Source organism: Agelaius phoeniceus, chromosome 20, assembly GCF_051311805.1.
Source record: "Agelaius phoeniceus isolate bAgePho1 chromosome 20, bAgePho1.hap1, whole genome shotgun sequence".
NCBI lineage: Eukaryota > Metazoa > Chordata > Aves > Passeriformes > Icteridae > Agelaius > Agelaius phoeniceus.
In genome coordinates this window covers 10,661,477-10,678,658 of record NC_135284.1, presented here as the reverse complement: position 1 = coordinate 10,678,658, position 17,182 = coordinate 10,661,477, and the positions used below count along the sequence as shown (strand labels likewise).

At 52.7% G+C, this 17,182-nt stretch overlaps 1 protein-coding gene across 3 annotated transcripts in view; it reads left to right on the top strand.

Moving 5' to 3' along the window:
• The window catches only part of LOC129129188 (S-adenosyl-L-methionine-dependent tRNA 4-demethylwyosine synthase TYW1-like), a 99,933-nt gene that overhangs the window by 46,585 nt on the left and 36,166 nt on the right, over window positions 1-17,182 (top strand). For all 3 annotated transcript variants that reach the window (XM_077188771.1, XM_077188770.1, XM_077188772.1), the window contains exons 12-13: window positions 1,338-1,515; window positions 5,520-5,655. In XM_077188771.1, the coding sequence (XP_077044886.1) occupies window positions 1,338-1,515; window positions 5,520-5,655 (314 nt within the window). The remainder of the gene's footprint in view (window positions 1-1,337; window positions 1,516-5,519; window positions 5,656-17,182) is intronic.

The following is a 17,182-nucleotide window of genomic DNA, read 5'->3' as shown; positions in this document are numbered from 1 at the left end:
ATAAAGCTGGCAGGCTAATTATGAGAGTCCAGATGAAAAATGCTGAGAGAGAGAAATTAATTAATTCCAAAACTGACTTACAGTAGTTTTAGGAATATGAAACTTAGTCCTTTAATCTCAGCATGTGCTGGAGACGCTGCTTTCTTCTCCAATAAAGCTCTCATTTAGTGCTGTCAGGTTTCTATGGAATAACCATTAGTCCTGTCACTTCCTCAGGACTGAGCCTGGCTGCTTGAAAATGCACTGAGCCCTGCTCTGATTCCAAACCAGCTTTGCTACGTGAGGCTGGAGCAATATCCACAAACACCTCTTTTATCTGGGCTTTGCAGCAGAGCTGTAATTTTCTGTTCTGCAGCGTCAAGGCAACGAGAAGGGAGCTGAGGACCTGGATTCACACTCCAGGCTTTGTTTTTTATCTTTAAAACAGACCAGCCCCCAATCTAAAGCCTCAGATAGGATTTGAGTACATCAAGGCACGCCAGGGAAATGTGAAGTGACAGATTGGGATCAAAAGCTTGTTTGGATGCAGCTGATTTCATCCGGGGTCCTGAGCACCTGGTCAGGTGTGGGTGGGCTGGAGGAGCATCCAGCTCCCCCTGCCTCCCGTGGGCATCAGGAGTGGGACTCAGGTGGTGTTTTCACATGGATGCTACATTTGAGCTCCTTGTGTTTGTTTTCCTTCTGAAAGGTCTCTGGCTGTTCAGGACCGTGCCATGTGCTGGGTTTTCTTTTGATCACATCCTCTGTGGAGCTGCACGTTCTGTGTTTGCAGTCAGGGTTCAGTCCCTTGCTGTGTTTGGGGAGCTGTGCTCAGCTGCCCTTCCTGGAGGCCCACAGGGACCAGCAGCAGCACAGCCATGGCCTGGGCTGCTTTCTTAACACACCTGCTTGCAGTGGCATTGAGCTGCCCTGTGTGTTTGTATCTCAGCTCTCAGCAGCATCCCGAGGCCTCAGCAGTGGAGAGCTTGGCTCAAGTGTTTAATCTTGGCTCAGGTGTTACCAGCACATTGCTCTCAGCAGTGCCCAGGGCACTCCCAGCCCAGGCTCTGGGTGCTGCTGCTCTCTGGCTGCTGCAGAGCTGCTCCCTGGCTCTGGCCTGGTGTCCCCTGTGCTTTGGGAGGGCTCCAGCTGCTCTTCTCAGCCCTCCTGTGCCAGGGTGTGTTTTGGATACAGATGTTTGGGAGGGGGATTTGTTACAGAACCACAGAAGGGTTTGGGCTGGAAGGGACCTTAAAAATCATCTTGTTCCAGCCCCTGCCATGGATTTCCATGGTTCCCCCAGAGCAGGTTGCTCAGGGCCCCATGCACTGTTCATTTCAGTGTTGTCCCCTCTGCAGGTGTGTCAGGAGTGAAGGCAGCTCGGCTGGAGGAAGCTCTGGCAGTGAAGCACTGTGCCCTGTCCCTGGTGGGGGAGCCCATCATGTACCCCCACATCAACCACCTGGTGAGGCTCCTGCACCAGCAGGGCATCTCCACCTTCCTGGTCACCAACGCCCAGTTCCCCGAGGAGATCAGGTAAGAGCTGCAGGAAATTCCTCCTGAACTTCCTCCTCAAACACTGGAGTGCTGACCTGTGTCCTCATCCCATTCTGTGCCCCTCAGAGTCAGCTCTGCACAAGCACTGGCAATGAAAATCCCCCTCAGCATCTGATTTTAACCTCAGTCTCCCCATGCTCCTTCTCAGCCCTTCCTCCCTCTCAGTTGGATTTTTTCTGTACCTCCTAAACAAACTGTGATTGCTGCTGCAAGTGGAGAGGCTGGAATGTGACACCTGTGAAGGTGTGGCAGGAGGGGAGCAGTGAGTGAGCTGTGGTTTGTGCCTGGGGCAGGAATAATTTCTGTCCTTCTGCCAGCCAGAGCAGGGCACTGAGCTCAGAGATTGCCTTTTGGGGCTGATCTTTGTTCTGACCCCAGAGCAGCAGCTGTAAAGGCTCAACCCACAGCTCTGCCCAGCCCAGCATCCCCAGCAGGATCAGGAGGGGTGACAAGCACATGTCCATCAGCAAAGTGGGATCTGCTTTACCTCCCTCAGGGGGACTTGAATGAAATCTTCCAAACACTTCAATGAACTCTTTCATAGTCTTTCCAAAGGAAAAGAATCCCTTTTTCTGATGCTTTAGAGCATCCAGGCTGTTGTTACCAAAGGGTGGAAAGGAAGTGCAGCACGTGGGGAAATGCAGCTCCAGGGAGGCTGGGGCTGCTCAGAACCCCAGCAGCTGAGAACAGCAGCAAATCCAGCCCTGGAGCTGTGGAGCTGTGGGCAGGGTGGCCTTGGTGTGTCACCCAGCTCATGCCAGCTCCTCCTCTGTGCTCCTGGGACAGCTTCCCTTGCACTCCTCGTGGTCTGACTGGCACTGAGGGGGGAGTGCAGGCAGTTTGGGAGTGAGTAATTATACACTACAAAGGCATTCCAAATGATTGAATAATTGTGTAATCAAGTTACTTTAAGTCATGTATTATGTGCCTGGTAGATAGAAATTGCTCTTTCCTAAATATAGCAGTTTAAAAAGAGAGCACACACTATTTTGAAGCTGCACTTTTCGGATCTGCTGAATCTTTTTAAAAAGAAACAAAAAAGAAGGGGATAAAATGCTAGTCTTGCTGTCTTAAAAATTGCAACTGATCTTTGGCTCATCAAAGCAGATGATTTGCTTAATATGGGAACTGAAGTTGGCACCCAGCTCACTTCTGTGCTGTCAGCAGAGGAGCTGTAGTCAAAAAGTTCATCCTGCAATAGGCAGGGTGACCTCTGGTGCAAGAGAGCTGAGAGGGACTGGGGACAAGGGATGGAGGGACAGGACACAGGGAATGGCTCCCACTGCCAGAGGCAGGGATGGATGGGATATTGGGAATGAGGAATTGTTCCCTGTGAGGGTGGGCAGGCCCTGGCACAGGGTGCCCAGAGCAGCTGGGGCTGCCCCTGGATCCCTGGCAGTGCCCATGGCCAGGCTGGACAGGGCTGGGAGCAGCCTGGGACAGTGGGAGGTGTCCCTGCCATGGCAGGATGAGTTTTAAGGTCCCTCCCAACCCCTTCTGGAAGAGGGCAGTGTGGCCTGGGGTGTTGCTGGATTCAGGACAGGGGCTTCAGTGGGTGCCCCCTGTGCCTTCCTCTCCTCCTCCTCCTCCTCCTCTCCTTGGGCTGCAGCTCCACCTGCCACAGGCTCACAATAAACTGAGGGAGGTTTTGCACCAGGTGAGCTCCTGTATTTGGCTCCTGTCTTTGACCCATGGCTGTGAATACCCCTCGTGTGTGTTTGCCTTTATGATCAATAATAATGCCAATAATGAGCAGATGGTTATTAATGCTCACCAGCAAATGCTCATTTTTGATGTTGCTGTTCTTGGTCCTTGTGGGCTCTGTCCTGCCTGAATGTTGAAGCCACCTCAGGGCTGGAGGCCTGAAGTGGATTTATTTGATGACACAGCTCAGCTGAAGATTTCAGCTCAGGATTCCTGCCCACATCCCTGTGTAAATGCCATGGATTTGGTCTCCTGGATTTCACCTCAGGTGTCTGAGCTAGCAAATCCATCCTGGTGCCACACAGCTGGATTTGCTGTTGTTCTGCACTGGAGCTGTCCCAGGAACCCCTGTCTGTGTCCTGGTTCTCACTGCACCTGTGGCTCCCCTCTCTCCTTGCTCCCCCTTGGCAGAACGTGCCCAGCTCACTTGGGCTTGGATCCCAGCCATGCGGAGCCCTGTGGGCCATTCCTGTTTGGGGCTGGAATCCCTTCCTTGGATCACTTCTAATTCCTTCATTTCCCCCATGCTGACTGTGAGTCTGGCTCCTGCCTGTCCCTAGGTTTGAGAAGAGATGATTTTTCTCAGCCCCTCTTTTGTAAAGCACCTGCTCCATCTTCACTTGGGTCCCTTTTAATTAAGCAAAGACAGCACTGAGTAAAGAAAGAGTTTGGCTCAGTATTCCTGGAAACTGAGCACTTCACTTAGGCCCAGAACATTTGGTCATTTTGGACTCTGTGGCTTTGGATTGCCAGTCCAGACAAACTTGTTTACAAAAACTGAGATTTTAACCCAAAACGTTCAGATTGTTCTGGATTATTTTGTTTTGCTGTCCAAATACACACACAGAGAATGTGTTCCAATGGCTGGTTGAGTGGATTTTTCTGGACACAAAGAGCTCTGGTCAGTCTCACTCTGGCCAGTTCTTGTCCCTGTCACCTTTGGGTGACAGTGTATTTTTAGGTGGCACTGTTTGGCACCTGAACAATGGCTTCTGATTTCTCCTCATCTTCTCTAGAGAACCAAATGAAGGTGGGACTGGTGCCTGCTCATTGCAGACTTCACACAAAGCACTCCCAAAATGCTGCCCCCAGGTGCTGGGAGCTCTGTGTACACTGGGACGAGGTTGTTGATGCTGCAGCCACGAGGGGTGGGTGTGTTACACTCACTGCCTTTGTCACTTCTGCCAGGGGAAAGGCTCTGTCCCCATCCTGAGGTGTGTCCCCACCCCTGGAGGTGGCGCTCAGTGCCTTGGGCTGGTGACAAGGTGGGCATTAGGCACAGGCTGGGCTTGGTGACATTGAAGGGCTTTTCCAACCTCAGTGATCCTGGGATTCTGAGGGAGCTCCTTTCTAGGCTCTTCTTAATCCCTTTGATCCTTTTGCTGAGGGGCTGTGGTGTTGCTGCTCCTCCCTTATTCCTTGGCATTTATGGAGGGGATCAGCCTCCACCCAGGCTCTTCCCACAGCAAAGGAGGTTTAGTCCCTGCAGGAGTTCCCAGTGCTGGGCTCCCAGCACTTGTGGCCAGAAAGGCTCTGCTCCAGGATTTCTGTGGAAGGAGAACATGGCTGTGGTTTGTGTGTGGCTTTATTTTCTAAACAGCTTTGCTATCCGTTCAAAAATGTCACTGATGATCCTGCTGCAGGTCAGGGCAGTTCAGCACGTCCAGCAGTAGGAACTGGCTGAATTAGGGCTGAATTTAGAGTCACAGATCCCTGAGGTTGGAAAATCCCTCCAGGATCATTGAGTTCCAGCTGTACCCAATCCGTGCCCAGAGCACTGAGTGCCATGTCCAGGCCTTCCTTGGGCACCTCCAGGGGTGGGCACTCCAAACCTCCCTGGGCAGCCCCTTCCAGTGCCTGAGCACCCTTTCCATGGGGAAATTCCTCCTGATGCCCATTTCTGTTGAATGGATTGTTTTCCCATGGGCCAGATAGATCGTGGAGAAAGGGCACAGCTTTGTGGGTTGCAGAACCTCTCTGTGCCTCACCTGAACCCCTTCCTTTGGGAAGCCTTTCCCAATGTGTTACAGCCCCACTGGAGTGAAATCTGTCCTGGTGCAGGGAGGAAATGACAAAGACATTGTCAGCCAAGGGCTGTGTGAGAGTTCTCAGCCTTGGGGCTGTTTGCTGGGGTTATAACACCTTGCTGCTGATGGTGGTCACTTGGCAGAGATGAACCTTCCCTGGAAACACTGCCCAGTTCCTGTTCCTGTTTTTGTAGGAGGGCACAAACTGAAGCTGCAGGTTTGGAAAGCAGCAATTCCCTTTTCCCTTTGCAGGAGGCTGGAGCCTGTGACCCAGCTCTACGTCAGTGTGGATGCCAGCACCAAGGAGAGCCTGAAGAGGATTGACAGACCCCTCTTCAAGGACTTCTGGCAGAGGTTTCTAGACAGCCTAAAGGCCTTAGCTGAAAAGGTATCCACTTAAGAATGGATTTTTAAATGGCTTTTTCCTTCCTTCTATATTCTGCTGACTCACCACCTCTTTTTCTTCCTTCTCACCTTACTTGCTTCTACTTTCTGCAGAAGTAGAAGACTTGAGAGGCTCTAAGATGGACCATGGAGTGGTTTCTGGGTGTGTTGGGAGTATATTTCCATGGTTGGGGTGTTCAGGTGTGTGAAGTGCAGCAGATTTGAGTGGTTTTCCAGAGCAGAATGTGTGTGTCAAATGGGGCAGTAAATGCTGTGACTAAAAGGTGCTGTGAGGGATGAAGAGATTATCAAATAATAGATTTCCTAACAAAGGGGTTACACTAAAAGCAGGAGAGTTGTAAATCCCCTGTGTTCCTTTGCTCTGGTTCTCAGAGGCTTCCTTGAAATGGCAGCACATGAGGGACATTAAAATGTGTGTGCTGGAGTTTGGTAGCTCTGTCACCCTGCTGTCCCACAGAAATCTCTTTTTTCTGGAAGGTTGACCCAGCCCAGCAGCAGGAGGGGCTTTGCCCTGTGTGTATTGGACTCAGCAGTGCCTGGGCCCTGGGGTGGTGTCAGCTCAGGCTCTGTGTGACAGGTGAGCTCTGGAGTCATTAGTGAAGCACTCCTGGGCCCAGCAGCACACGAGGGGATAAGAACAGTGCCATGTCTGCCTCTCTTGTTCCTGCTCCTGGGCTCTGGTGGGAGCCAGGGCTGTGTTTACTGATCTGGCAGCCATTGACACGTTACCTGCTGGGATGAACAGCCAGGAGAGACTGCTGCTTTGGAATAATGAGGTTTTGTAGGAATAATGAGCTTTCCAGCCTTCTCAGATGGTGGTGTTGGAGCATTCTCTGCCAAAGGAACTTAGATTAGTGGATGTGTGAGACTCAGAGGAATTGAGTGGCACTTTCTGCTGCAAAGGCACATGGGCAGCATGGTCAGGTGCTTTGTGTGTGGAGGTGCAGCTCTCCTGTGCAAAACCTCAGGCCAAACACTGAGGGCATTGAAGTCAAGTGCAAACAAATTCTCTGTGAGCAGGGAAATCTGTGGGAAGAAGTGAAGCTAAAATACTGCAGGTACAAAATACTGAAAAAGCCTTTTGGGAAGTTGCTTTTGCTCATCATTTCTTTCCTGCTGCCTCTCTTGACCCTGAGTGTTCATTACTGGGAGAAGTTTCCTTGCAAACAATTGAAGGTGAAAGTATTGGCAAGTCTGTCCATACAGCTAAAAATACCCTGGTCAAGGTGAAGAGGAGAGGAGAAAGCAGCTCCACTAGCAGGTGCATTTTCTCCTCCAAGCAACTGCACTTTGAAGGGTCCTTGAAACACTGATAACACAAGAGCCAATTAATGGTTGTTCCAGTTGAAACCCTGCTCTGCCAGCCCTGCTCAGCTGCACGAGGCAGCATCACATGTGGGGACAGCAGGAACTCTTGGGGAAGCTGCTGTTTGTTGGTTTTCACTTAATCCCAGAATCAGTGAGGTTGGAAAAGCCCTCCCAGCCCATCCAGTCCAAGCTGGAGCACTGAGTGCCATGCTCAGCCCTTCCTTGGACACCTCCAGTGATGGGCACACCAACCCTCCCTGGGCAGCCCCTTCCAGTGCCTGAGCACCCCTTCCATGGGGAAATTTTTCCTAATATCCAGCCTAAATCTCCCCTGGCACATTTGAGGCCATTTCTCTTTGTCCCCTGTTCCCTGGGAGCAGAGCCACAAGGGCCCCCCTGAGCCTCCTTTGCTCCAGGCTGAGCCCCTGCCCAGCTCCCTCAGCTGCTCCTGGGGCTCCATTCCCGTCCCTGGACAAGCTCCAGCCCCTGTGGGTCTGCACTGTCCTGAGGAGCCCAGGGCTGGCTCTGGGTTGGAGGTGCCCCAGCAGTGGCAGCATAGGGGACAAGCCCTGCACTGGTCAAACTCAGGATTCTGGTACCCCAAACCTCCAGGTGCTCCTGGGCAGCAGCAGCTCTCTGTTCCCCTCCCAGCTGCCCTGCAGGAGCTGTTCTGTGGGACTGTGACTGTGGGAGGTGGTGGCAGCCAAAGCACCTGTGAATTCCTGGGACATACAGGCCCTTCTCCAGGCTGGGTGTGGAATGCTGCTGCACTGTGCTGGGGAGGTGATGTTAATTTACCTGGAAACAAATACAAATCTGTTTTTCCCAGTGCCTGACAACCCTTCCAGGCTGATTCAGTCCTTCCCAGGTGGAGAGGAGCTGGCACTGCAGCTCATCTGAGTCACTGCTGAGCAGTCATGAGCACACTGAAAAACAAAAATGGGCAAGGGAGTTTATAGGAACTTGAGTTGTACCTGCTGTGATCACCCTTGTGGGGCTTGGGAGGTGCTGGTCCTGCTCCCTGCCTGGGGCTGTAGGGGTGGGTGGTGGCAAAATAATCCTCTGCTTTGGTAATCCAGACTGAGAAATGGGAGGGAAAGGAAGAGGGAAGGACATAGTTTTAAGTGAGAAAGGAGAGAGGATGTTTGTCTTGGCTGTTCTCTTTCCTCCAGCCAAAGCCCAGGTCTTGTTAATATGGGAGGGCCTAGGCAAAGATGGGCCCCAGTGAGGTGTTATAGAACTCAGAATCCTGGAGTGGTTTGGGTTGGAAGGGACCTTAAACTCACCTCATTTTAACCCCTTCCAGCAGCCCACGCTGCTCCAGGCCCCATCCAGCCTGGCCTTGGCCCAGTTATGCTGATAATGGATTTCATGCTTTTAACTGAACTCCTGCACAAAGTTCTTGAGCCTCAGTAAAAGGGTGAATTTAATAACAAATTGTTCCCAGGATGATCTGACAAGCCTCATCCAACATGTTGGGGATTAGTTGCTACATCCATTTTCAAAGGAAGCCCAGGAAGAAAAGATAAAAAGCTTTTGTGCTATTTCTCTCTGCAGCAAACAACATGAACCCCCCCTTTGTCCAGTGCTACTTGGAGCAAGTTTGATCCTTTCTAGAGCTGCTCTCATTGAAATGATCTTCATGTTACATTTTCTGTGCTGAGAAGCACTTTTTGAGAGAGGAGTTTATGTTAAACAGCAGGTGGACTCCCAAAGGCTCCTTTGTTTCTTGTCCTGATTCCTCTACCCCTGAAATTAAATGGACAGGGAAAGGAAAGACAAGAGCATGTGCAATTTAGGCTGTACCCTTCCAAACACCACATTTGAGTTTTGGAGCCTCGCCCTCTGACAGCCTTGAGTTTGTGAGAGTGATTGAGAGCTGACTTGGCTTGATAGACAAGTGCTTGGAGCAGGCACTGAGGATGTGAGTCCTTGTCTCATCATCAGGATGAGAAATCTCTGCTGAAAGATGTTTCTTCCAGCCATTGCTGCTTCCTGATCCATATCCAGTGAGGAATGGGTTGCAAACCAATGATGAGGGTCCAGCTCAGGAGGGAAGGGGGAGATTGTCCATCCCTAGAGGTTTTAGTATCAAGTTGATGCTTTTTTCCACAAATACCTTTAACCAGATGTGCTGAGCAAGAAAACAACCCATGGTTTGTGAGCTCTCATCACCCCCCCAGTCAGATCTGGGATCCTCTGGTGTTTGATTTGGGCTCTGTTTCCCTCAGGGTGACTGGACCAAGTTCTACAGGCTGAGGAACTTTGGGACTTTGTCCTGGTTGTTGGCCATAAATCACCAAGTGTTTTCCCAAGCAATAGGGGCATTGGCTGGGACAAATGGAAATCTCCTGCTGAGAACTGGAATGGGGATGCAGTGACCCAGTGTGACAAAGTTCTTATGGGTTTCTGCCCAAACACTGGGAAAACAGCTGGGTAGAAGATGGTGATGCACAGAGCGGCCCGTGTCCTGTTCATGGTTCACATCCCTTGGCAGCAGCTCTGAGGGGGCTTTTTGCCTTCACAGAACCCCAGGCTGGGCCAGGCTGGAAGGGGGCCCAGAGGGTCCCTGGTGGCACCTCCCTGCTCAGGCAGGGCCATCCCAGAGCACAGGGCACAGCATTGTGTGCACAGGGCTCTGCAGGATCCCCGCTGAGGGAGACTCCAGCCCCTCCCTGGGCAGCCTGCTCAGGGCTGGGCACTGCCCAGGGCAGAAGTTGTGCCTCCTGGACAGGGGCAGCTCTGGGCTCAGGCCCTGCCCGTGGCTCTGGTGCCACTGCTGGGCCTGGAGCCGAGCCCGGGCCCTGCTCTGCCCCTCCCTGCACACAGGGACACCCAGGGCTGAGGGCCCCTCTCAGCTGGGGCTCCTCTCCAGGCTGAGCAGCCCCAGCTCCCTCAGCCTTTCCTGGGCACAGAGATGCTCCAGGCCCTCCTCATCCTCACAGCCTGAGCTGGCCCCGCTCCAGGAGCTCCTGTCCCTGCTGTGCTGAGGATCCAGAGCTGGACACAGCACCCAGAGCTGCCCCCAGGGCTGGGCAGGGAATCAGGATCACTCCAGATGTGTCCCCAGGGCTGGGCAGGGGGTCAGGATCACTCCAGATGTGCCCCCAGGGCTGGGCAGGGGGTCAGGATCACTCCAGAGGTGTCCCCAGGGCTGGGCAGGGGGTCAGGATCACTCTCTGACCTGCTGGGAATGCTCCTCCTGACCTGGGTGAGCAAAACAGCTCTTGAGTAAGTGGCTGCTGGTCCATGGATGTCCATGGGCTTGCTGAGCTCTGGCTGAAGGTCCTGCTGTCACTTGTGCTCTGAGGAACATCTTCCAGCCCTGGTGTGGTGTCACCTCCTCTGTCTGTACCCCTTGAGCTCCTCTTGGCCCGTGCAGGAGCTGGCCTGGCAGGACTTGCTGTGCTGCCAGAGCCAGGCAGGGCTGAGCTGTGGGACCTGCAGGGGCCAGGTGCCAATGTCCTCTCAAGCAGCCTGGAGCCATGCACAGAGCAGGAATGAGCCCTGCAGGTTAATGGGATGGTGTGGCACTGCAGGAACTGATGATGGAGCAGAACCTTGTCCTTCCTGTCCTTCCAGGAGGTCTATAAGCAGAGGAGACAGCTGATTGGCACTGCCAGGAGCTCAGGCTGTGCCTTTGGACATCACACACAGCACTGCTGCAGATCTGGATCTCACCTTGCCCTCACTCTCTTTCTGCTTCAAGGGGCTCAGGATTTCCTGGAGAACCAGGGTCAGGGCTCGCTGGAAGAGGTGGAGCAGACCCCTGGGTTTTTTCCTTTATTAAAAAAGATCAAGAAGGGAAATGGTTCCCTCTGCCTGTGCTAGGGTATCACACACTGCCAGTGCCTGGGTTTGGTGCTGGATGTTCCTTGCTGGCAGGTGCTAGGAAAGGTTTATCCAGGGAAAGGCAGGAGATACAAAACCAGCTCCAGGTCTGCATTTTCACACTGTTCACAGGTAGCTCTTGTTCCATTCCTGGGTGAAGAAGAGACCAGTTTGATATTTAAACATTCCCAGCCTTACATCTGCTGCTATTTACTTGACTCTTTTTGGTTTTCCCAACATTACCCTGTCTTCTAAGTTACCCTTGTCTTTGTGTGATTACAAACAGCATAAATACATTGAGTTATATCCTCAGCAGCTTTTGGTGCTGATTATTATGTAATAAATGACAGGGACAGGGACAATTGTTTTTATGAAAAGACAGATTTGATTTGCAGGGAGATAATTTATGTGGCTCCTGGGGGAGGGGAGCCATGTCTGATGTTTTTGAGCAGGGGGACTTTTTAAGGAGAATTTAAATGTAAAATCTGCAACAGATGTTAGAATCAGTAATCAATTTTGCCACTATAAATTTAGAAGAATTTGACTCTTCCACACAGTAAATGCTCCCACCAGCTGTGTTCTTGTTTTAATGGGATTGCTAATGAGACTTGTGGTGAAAGCCTTGGGCAATGCAGCCTGAGGAGTGTGACACAGGTATGATATTAATATTATTGCCTCTGAAATCCATCCTGTCCTTTCAGTGTCCTCACAGCAATCCAAACCAGGCTTCAGCAACATGCTTGGCTGCTGAGGGAGTGAAATCTCATTGCTCTGGCTGTGCCAGTCCCTCCTGGTTTGCTTGCAGGCAAGGAAGGGGGGAAATGTTGATAGCACAGCTCCAGGCAAAGGGATGTGTTATTCCAGCAGCTGCTGTCCTGTGCCTGCTGGGGAGGCAGAGAGTGAGGCTGGGGAAGGGAGGGTTCTGTGGCCACCCAGAGAGGCACAGACAGGGGGTGGAATCCAAGTTCTCCCCATCCATCATCCCAGGTGAAGCCCCTCCTCTCATTCCTGCCTGGCAGAGGGTGCCCAGTGCCACCTCGGGGTGGGGACAGGGCACCCCTGCCCCTTTCCGTGGCCTTGGGAAGTGGCAGTAGCAGGGCCCTCCTCCTCCTCCCCTTCCAGCTGCACTCATCCCTTCCCTCCTCAGGCAGCAGACATTCTCCAGCTTGCCCAGCTTTTCTGCTGCAGAAATGTCAGGAGCATTTGCAGTTCTTACCCTCTGTTAAAGAGCAACTCTCCTTTGCCTGGAGCTCTTATAGAAGCTGTCTGAGAGATGCCAGCCTTGGCTTTTAGGGAGCTTGGTTCAAACCAGTCTCTGTTCCCCTTCCAGGTTATTTATTACCCAACCACCAGCCCAGGGCTGTTCCCTGCTCTGGACTTGGCTCTGGGAGCTCCCAGCAGCTTCTGTGGCCTTGGGGATGTTGGGTCACATTTTTGTTCTCTGGTTGTGAACTAGAGCAGTTTTCATGGACAGGCCCCCTGAGGAGGCTGAACCTGTGTGTGCTTTTATGGGAGCTCTCCAGAAGGAAAGAACAAACCTAAAATTCTCCTTGTGGCAGCAAGGGAAACTTGGGGCTGCACTTTGCTTCCAGCCAAGGTTTTATCTGAGCCCATGAAGCTGAGCTGACAGGGCTGAATGGCTCAGGTTGGGCCTGGGCAGGGCAGTGCACCATGCTCCAGTTGCTAATGCATTAACTCTGGATTTCTCTCCTCACTGAGTGATCCCCAGCAGCTCTCACAGGTGAGAGGCAGTTATTGGGTTCATTGAATCCATTCCTTTGGATCCTTGCATTTGGCATTTCAGGAAAGACAAGTTGACAAAACATCTGCAGGAGTGATGTGTTTGCTCATGTGGAACAGGGAGTGCATAGCTGAGACAGAAGCACTGCAAGCAAGGAAAGGGATTTTCTGGGAATGTGGTGGTGGTGGGAACATCCTCCTGGGTTTGGGAAGGGCAGAATCAGGAGGACATTGCTTTGGAGGGGAGAAATCCATCCCTGAAGGGTGTGGGGGGGCTCGGGGGACAGGGCTGGAGCCAGGCTTGCACTGACACATGGACACACAGGGACAGGGACACATTGACATGTGGACACACAGGGACAGGGGACAGGGACACATGGAGACATGGGGGCACAGACACAGAGGCATATGGACACACGGACACACAGACACAGGGACATGGGGACACACCAACACATGGCCATGTGGACACAGGGACACACAGAGATACGGACACACAGGCACTTGGACACATGGACACACAGACACACCGACACAGGGAGACGTGGACACTGGGACATGTGGACACACAGGGACACACAGACACAGGGACACACAGAGAGATGGACACACAGACGCACCAACACAGGGAGACGTGGACACTGGGACATGTGGACACACAGAGACATGGACACACAGGGACACACAGAGATATGGACACACAGACACACCGACACAGGGAGACATGGACACTGGGACATGTGGACACACAGAGACATGGACACACAGGGACACACAGAGATATGGACACACAGACACACCGACACAGGGAGACACAGACACACTGACACAGGGAGACGTGGACACTGGGACATGTGGACACACAGAGACATGGACACACAGGGACACACAGAGATATGGACACACAGACACACCGACACAGGGAGACATGGACACTGGGACATGTGGACACACAGAGACATGGACACACAGGGACACACAGAGATATGGACACACAGACACACCGACACAGGGAGACACAGACACACTGACACAGGGAGACGTGGACACTGGGACATGTGGACACACAGAGACATGGACACACAGGGACACACAGAGATATGGACGCACAGAGATATGGACACACAGACACACCGACACAGGGAGACATGGACACAGGGACATGTGGACACACAGAGACGTGGACACACAGGAACACACAGACACAGGGACACACGGACACACCGACACAGGGAGACACAGACACACCGACACAGGGAGATGTGGACACTGGGACATGTGGACACACAGAGACATGGACACACAGGAACACACAGACACAGGGACACATGGACATACCAACACATGGACGCTTGGAGATGTGGACACACGGACACATGGATTCACAGAGACATGGACACACGGACAGGGTGCCCAGGGCTGTTCAGTGCCACGTGTCCTTTGGGTGGCCCTGGGGACGTTCTCCTGGCCCAGGGTGAAACCCCCGTGCTTGGCTCCAAGGGGACTGGACCTGGTTTGTTCACTGGGACCCTCAGGGCAGGATCCTGCAGCAGGAGTGTGGAGCAGAGCTCAGGGAAGGGCTGTGCCTGCAGTGCCCCGGGGAAGGGATGTGCCCCAGGGAAGGGCTGTGTCTTCAGTGCTTGCTCACTGATCTCCCAGTTCAGCTCCTTGGGGTACAGAGACCCCAGCCTTCCTTGCTCAGGGTGGCTTTGGGCAATAAACAGGCTCATGCCAAGGAGTGCTGCTCCCCTTGTGCCATGGGGATGTGGGTACCTTGGCCCTGCTCCTGCCCACCCCCACCAGGCCATGGGGAGCTGGGGCTGGCAGCTGGGTGCTGCTGGCTCTGAGTGCTGGCTGTGACCTCCCACACCATGTGGCCCCTCCCTGCTTTCCATGGCTGCTCCAGTGACCCCTCTGGAGGCTGTTGACTTGCAGGTGGTGCACTTGGGAGCCAAGTCCTGTGTGTTCATCCTGTGTGGATGAAGCTGCTGTTGGATTTGGCAATGGCAGAAATGCACAAACTGCAGCACAAGGATTCAGAGTCCCCTCTGAAGCTGCAAAGCTGCTGGGGCATCTTTCAGTGAATTCCCAGAAATTCATATAATTCTGGTTATAATGTGGTGATTCATAGAGTTCACCAGGGAAGATGTGAACTGTGGGTCCAGGGGAGGCCATGGAGATGTTCCAAGATCCAGGCTGGGAGAGCTGGGGATGTTCACCGGGAGAAGGTAAGGTAAGGCTCCAGGGAGACTTTAGAGCCCCTTCCAGAGCCTAAAGAGGGTTTTTAAAGGGAGGGAGAGGGACTTTTACACAGGCAGAGAGTGGCAGGACAAGGGGGACAAAATCTGTTTGGTGCAAGAACCAAATGAGATGCAGTGCAAACAGTCTGTAAGTGCTTAGTGCTAAACCCAGCTTAGTGCTAAACCCAGCAGGTCTGGAGTGTTTGGGGGTGATGAGCCCTGGAACTGGAGAGTTGATGATCCGTAATAAATACATGTAATAGGAAACAACTGTTTACAGAGCTGTACAAGTGTGAGTGTGTTTGCATCATTGCTTTTATGTCCTTGTAGCTCAGGGTTGGAATTTGCTTAACAATCCTGGGGACTCTGATCTCCCTCTGGGCTCTCTGAGTCCAGCTTGCTGTGGAAGCAGCAGGATCTGAAGGCATTTCATGGACACTGGGTCTCTAAAGGAGTGCTGTAATGTGAGGGGTTGGAATCTCAGGAATCCCCTGGGCAGGCTCCTCAGGTGGAGCACACCTTGCACTGTGGATCCCCAGACACCAGGACTTGAGTCAATCCTTTGCTGGGATTTTTATCATTCCCCTGCTCTGCTCCAGCACCTGCAGGAGTTCCCTCAGCCCCAGCTCAAGCTCACCTATTTACCAGAATGGGCACTTAAAATGTTTAAAGCCCATAATTGTTGTTCTTTTAGAGCCCAACTCTTGAATTAAGGCTTTTCAAGAGCACTGGGTTTGCAAGGATTGCTTAATCAATAAGAGAAATTTATGTCAGCCTCCTTGTTTACACTGCTCTTTGTGAAGTGAACTGGGCAGGATTTTCAGCAATCCTGGTGGGGCTTTCAGATCTATTTATAGATGATTTGGACAAAACCCAGAAGAAAAATATAAGTAATTTGCTTCGCAGCCTGCAAGAATGTTTTTTAACGAGGTAATTATGTTTTTATGGCAGCTTAATCTCTGCTTTCATCACTGGAAGTTGCATTGCTGGTTTGTTATTTCCCAGGATAAGGAGTGTCACTATTCCCATACAGTCACCCCTTCTCAGGCTGTGGCTGAGCTCCTGTGTGTGCCACCCTCACAGGAACAATCCCTTCCCAATATCCCATCTCACCCTGCCCTCTGGCAGTGGGAAGCCATTCATTCCTCCTGTCCTGGCACTCCAGGCCCTTTTCCAAGTCCCTCACCATCCTTCCTGTGGAATCCTTCAGGTGATGGGAGGCCACAAATGGATCACCCCAAAAGTTTCCCTCCTCCAGGCTGATCCTGCAGTTACTCCCTCAACCCTTCAGTATTATAGGGTTATTTAAAATACAGTTTATTCTCCTTTCCTGTATGCCCTATTGCTGAGCAAAACACAGCAATTTTGAAGAATATTCCTTCAGGCCCTGGGGAAATCTCAGTGGGAAGTTGTTTTCCTGGCTGAGAATTCCAACTACAGAGATCTGTGAGGAAGCATCCAAATCTTTGGCTGGGTGTATAAATAATTGGGCTGGCTGGAAGCTCCTGAGCAGCTGGCAGTGCCCTGGGGCAGCCTGGGCTCCAGCCCTGGGCCCCTGGGCTCTGGGAATGTTCAGTTCCTGCCCCAGCCCCAGCCTTGGCCTGAGCGGGGCTGGGGTTGAGCTGCTCTTTCTGAGCTGCTCTTCTGCCCCATCTCCTTTTTCCCCATGCAAATGCCACTCTCAGGCTCTGTCTCCCAAGTTGCCCAGTCTGTGTTAAGGCACTGATGTGTTGCTGTTAGAGGCCACCTTCCTCCTGCTCCACAGTCACTGAGGCTGGAAAGCCCCAGGGTGCTGAGTGCAGCCAATCCTCCAGCACTGCCCAGGCCACCACTGACCCTGTGCCACATCCACTCATGGTTTGAATCCCTCCAGGGATGGGCGCTCCACCACTGCCCTGAGCAGCTGTGCCAGGGCCTGGCCTCCCATTCAGTGAAGGAATTTCCCCAAAATCCCCCCTGCCCCTCTCCTGGCCCAGCCTGAGGCCGTTCCCTCTGCTCCTGTCCCTGTTCCCTGGGAGCAGAGCCCGACCCCCCCGGCTGTCCCCTCCTGTCAGGAGCTGTGCAGAGCCACAAGGGCCCCCCTGAGCCTCCTTTGCTCCAGGCTGAGCCCCTTCCCAGCTCCCTCAGCCTCTCCTGGGGCTCCAGGCCCTCCCCAGCTCCATTCCCTGCCCTGGACACGCTCCAGCCCCTTCTTTGGAACTCCCCTGTAGTTTATTCTTTAATATTGTCTTTCTCCTGCCTTCCCTGCACTGCTGGGGTCTGACTTTGCCCTGAGGTGACAGGTTTGTCACTATGAGGTGACAGCTTTGCCATGGTGCCTCTCCAAGCTTCCCTCATCCCGGCCAAGGAGCCAAGCCTGAGACACATCATAGAGCATCAGGATGTGCCTGT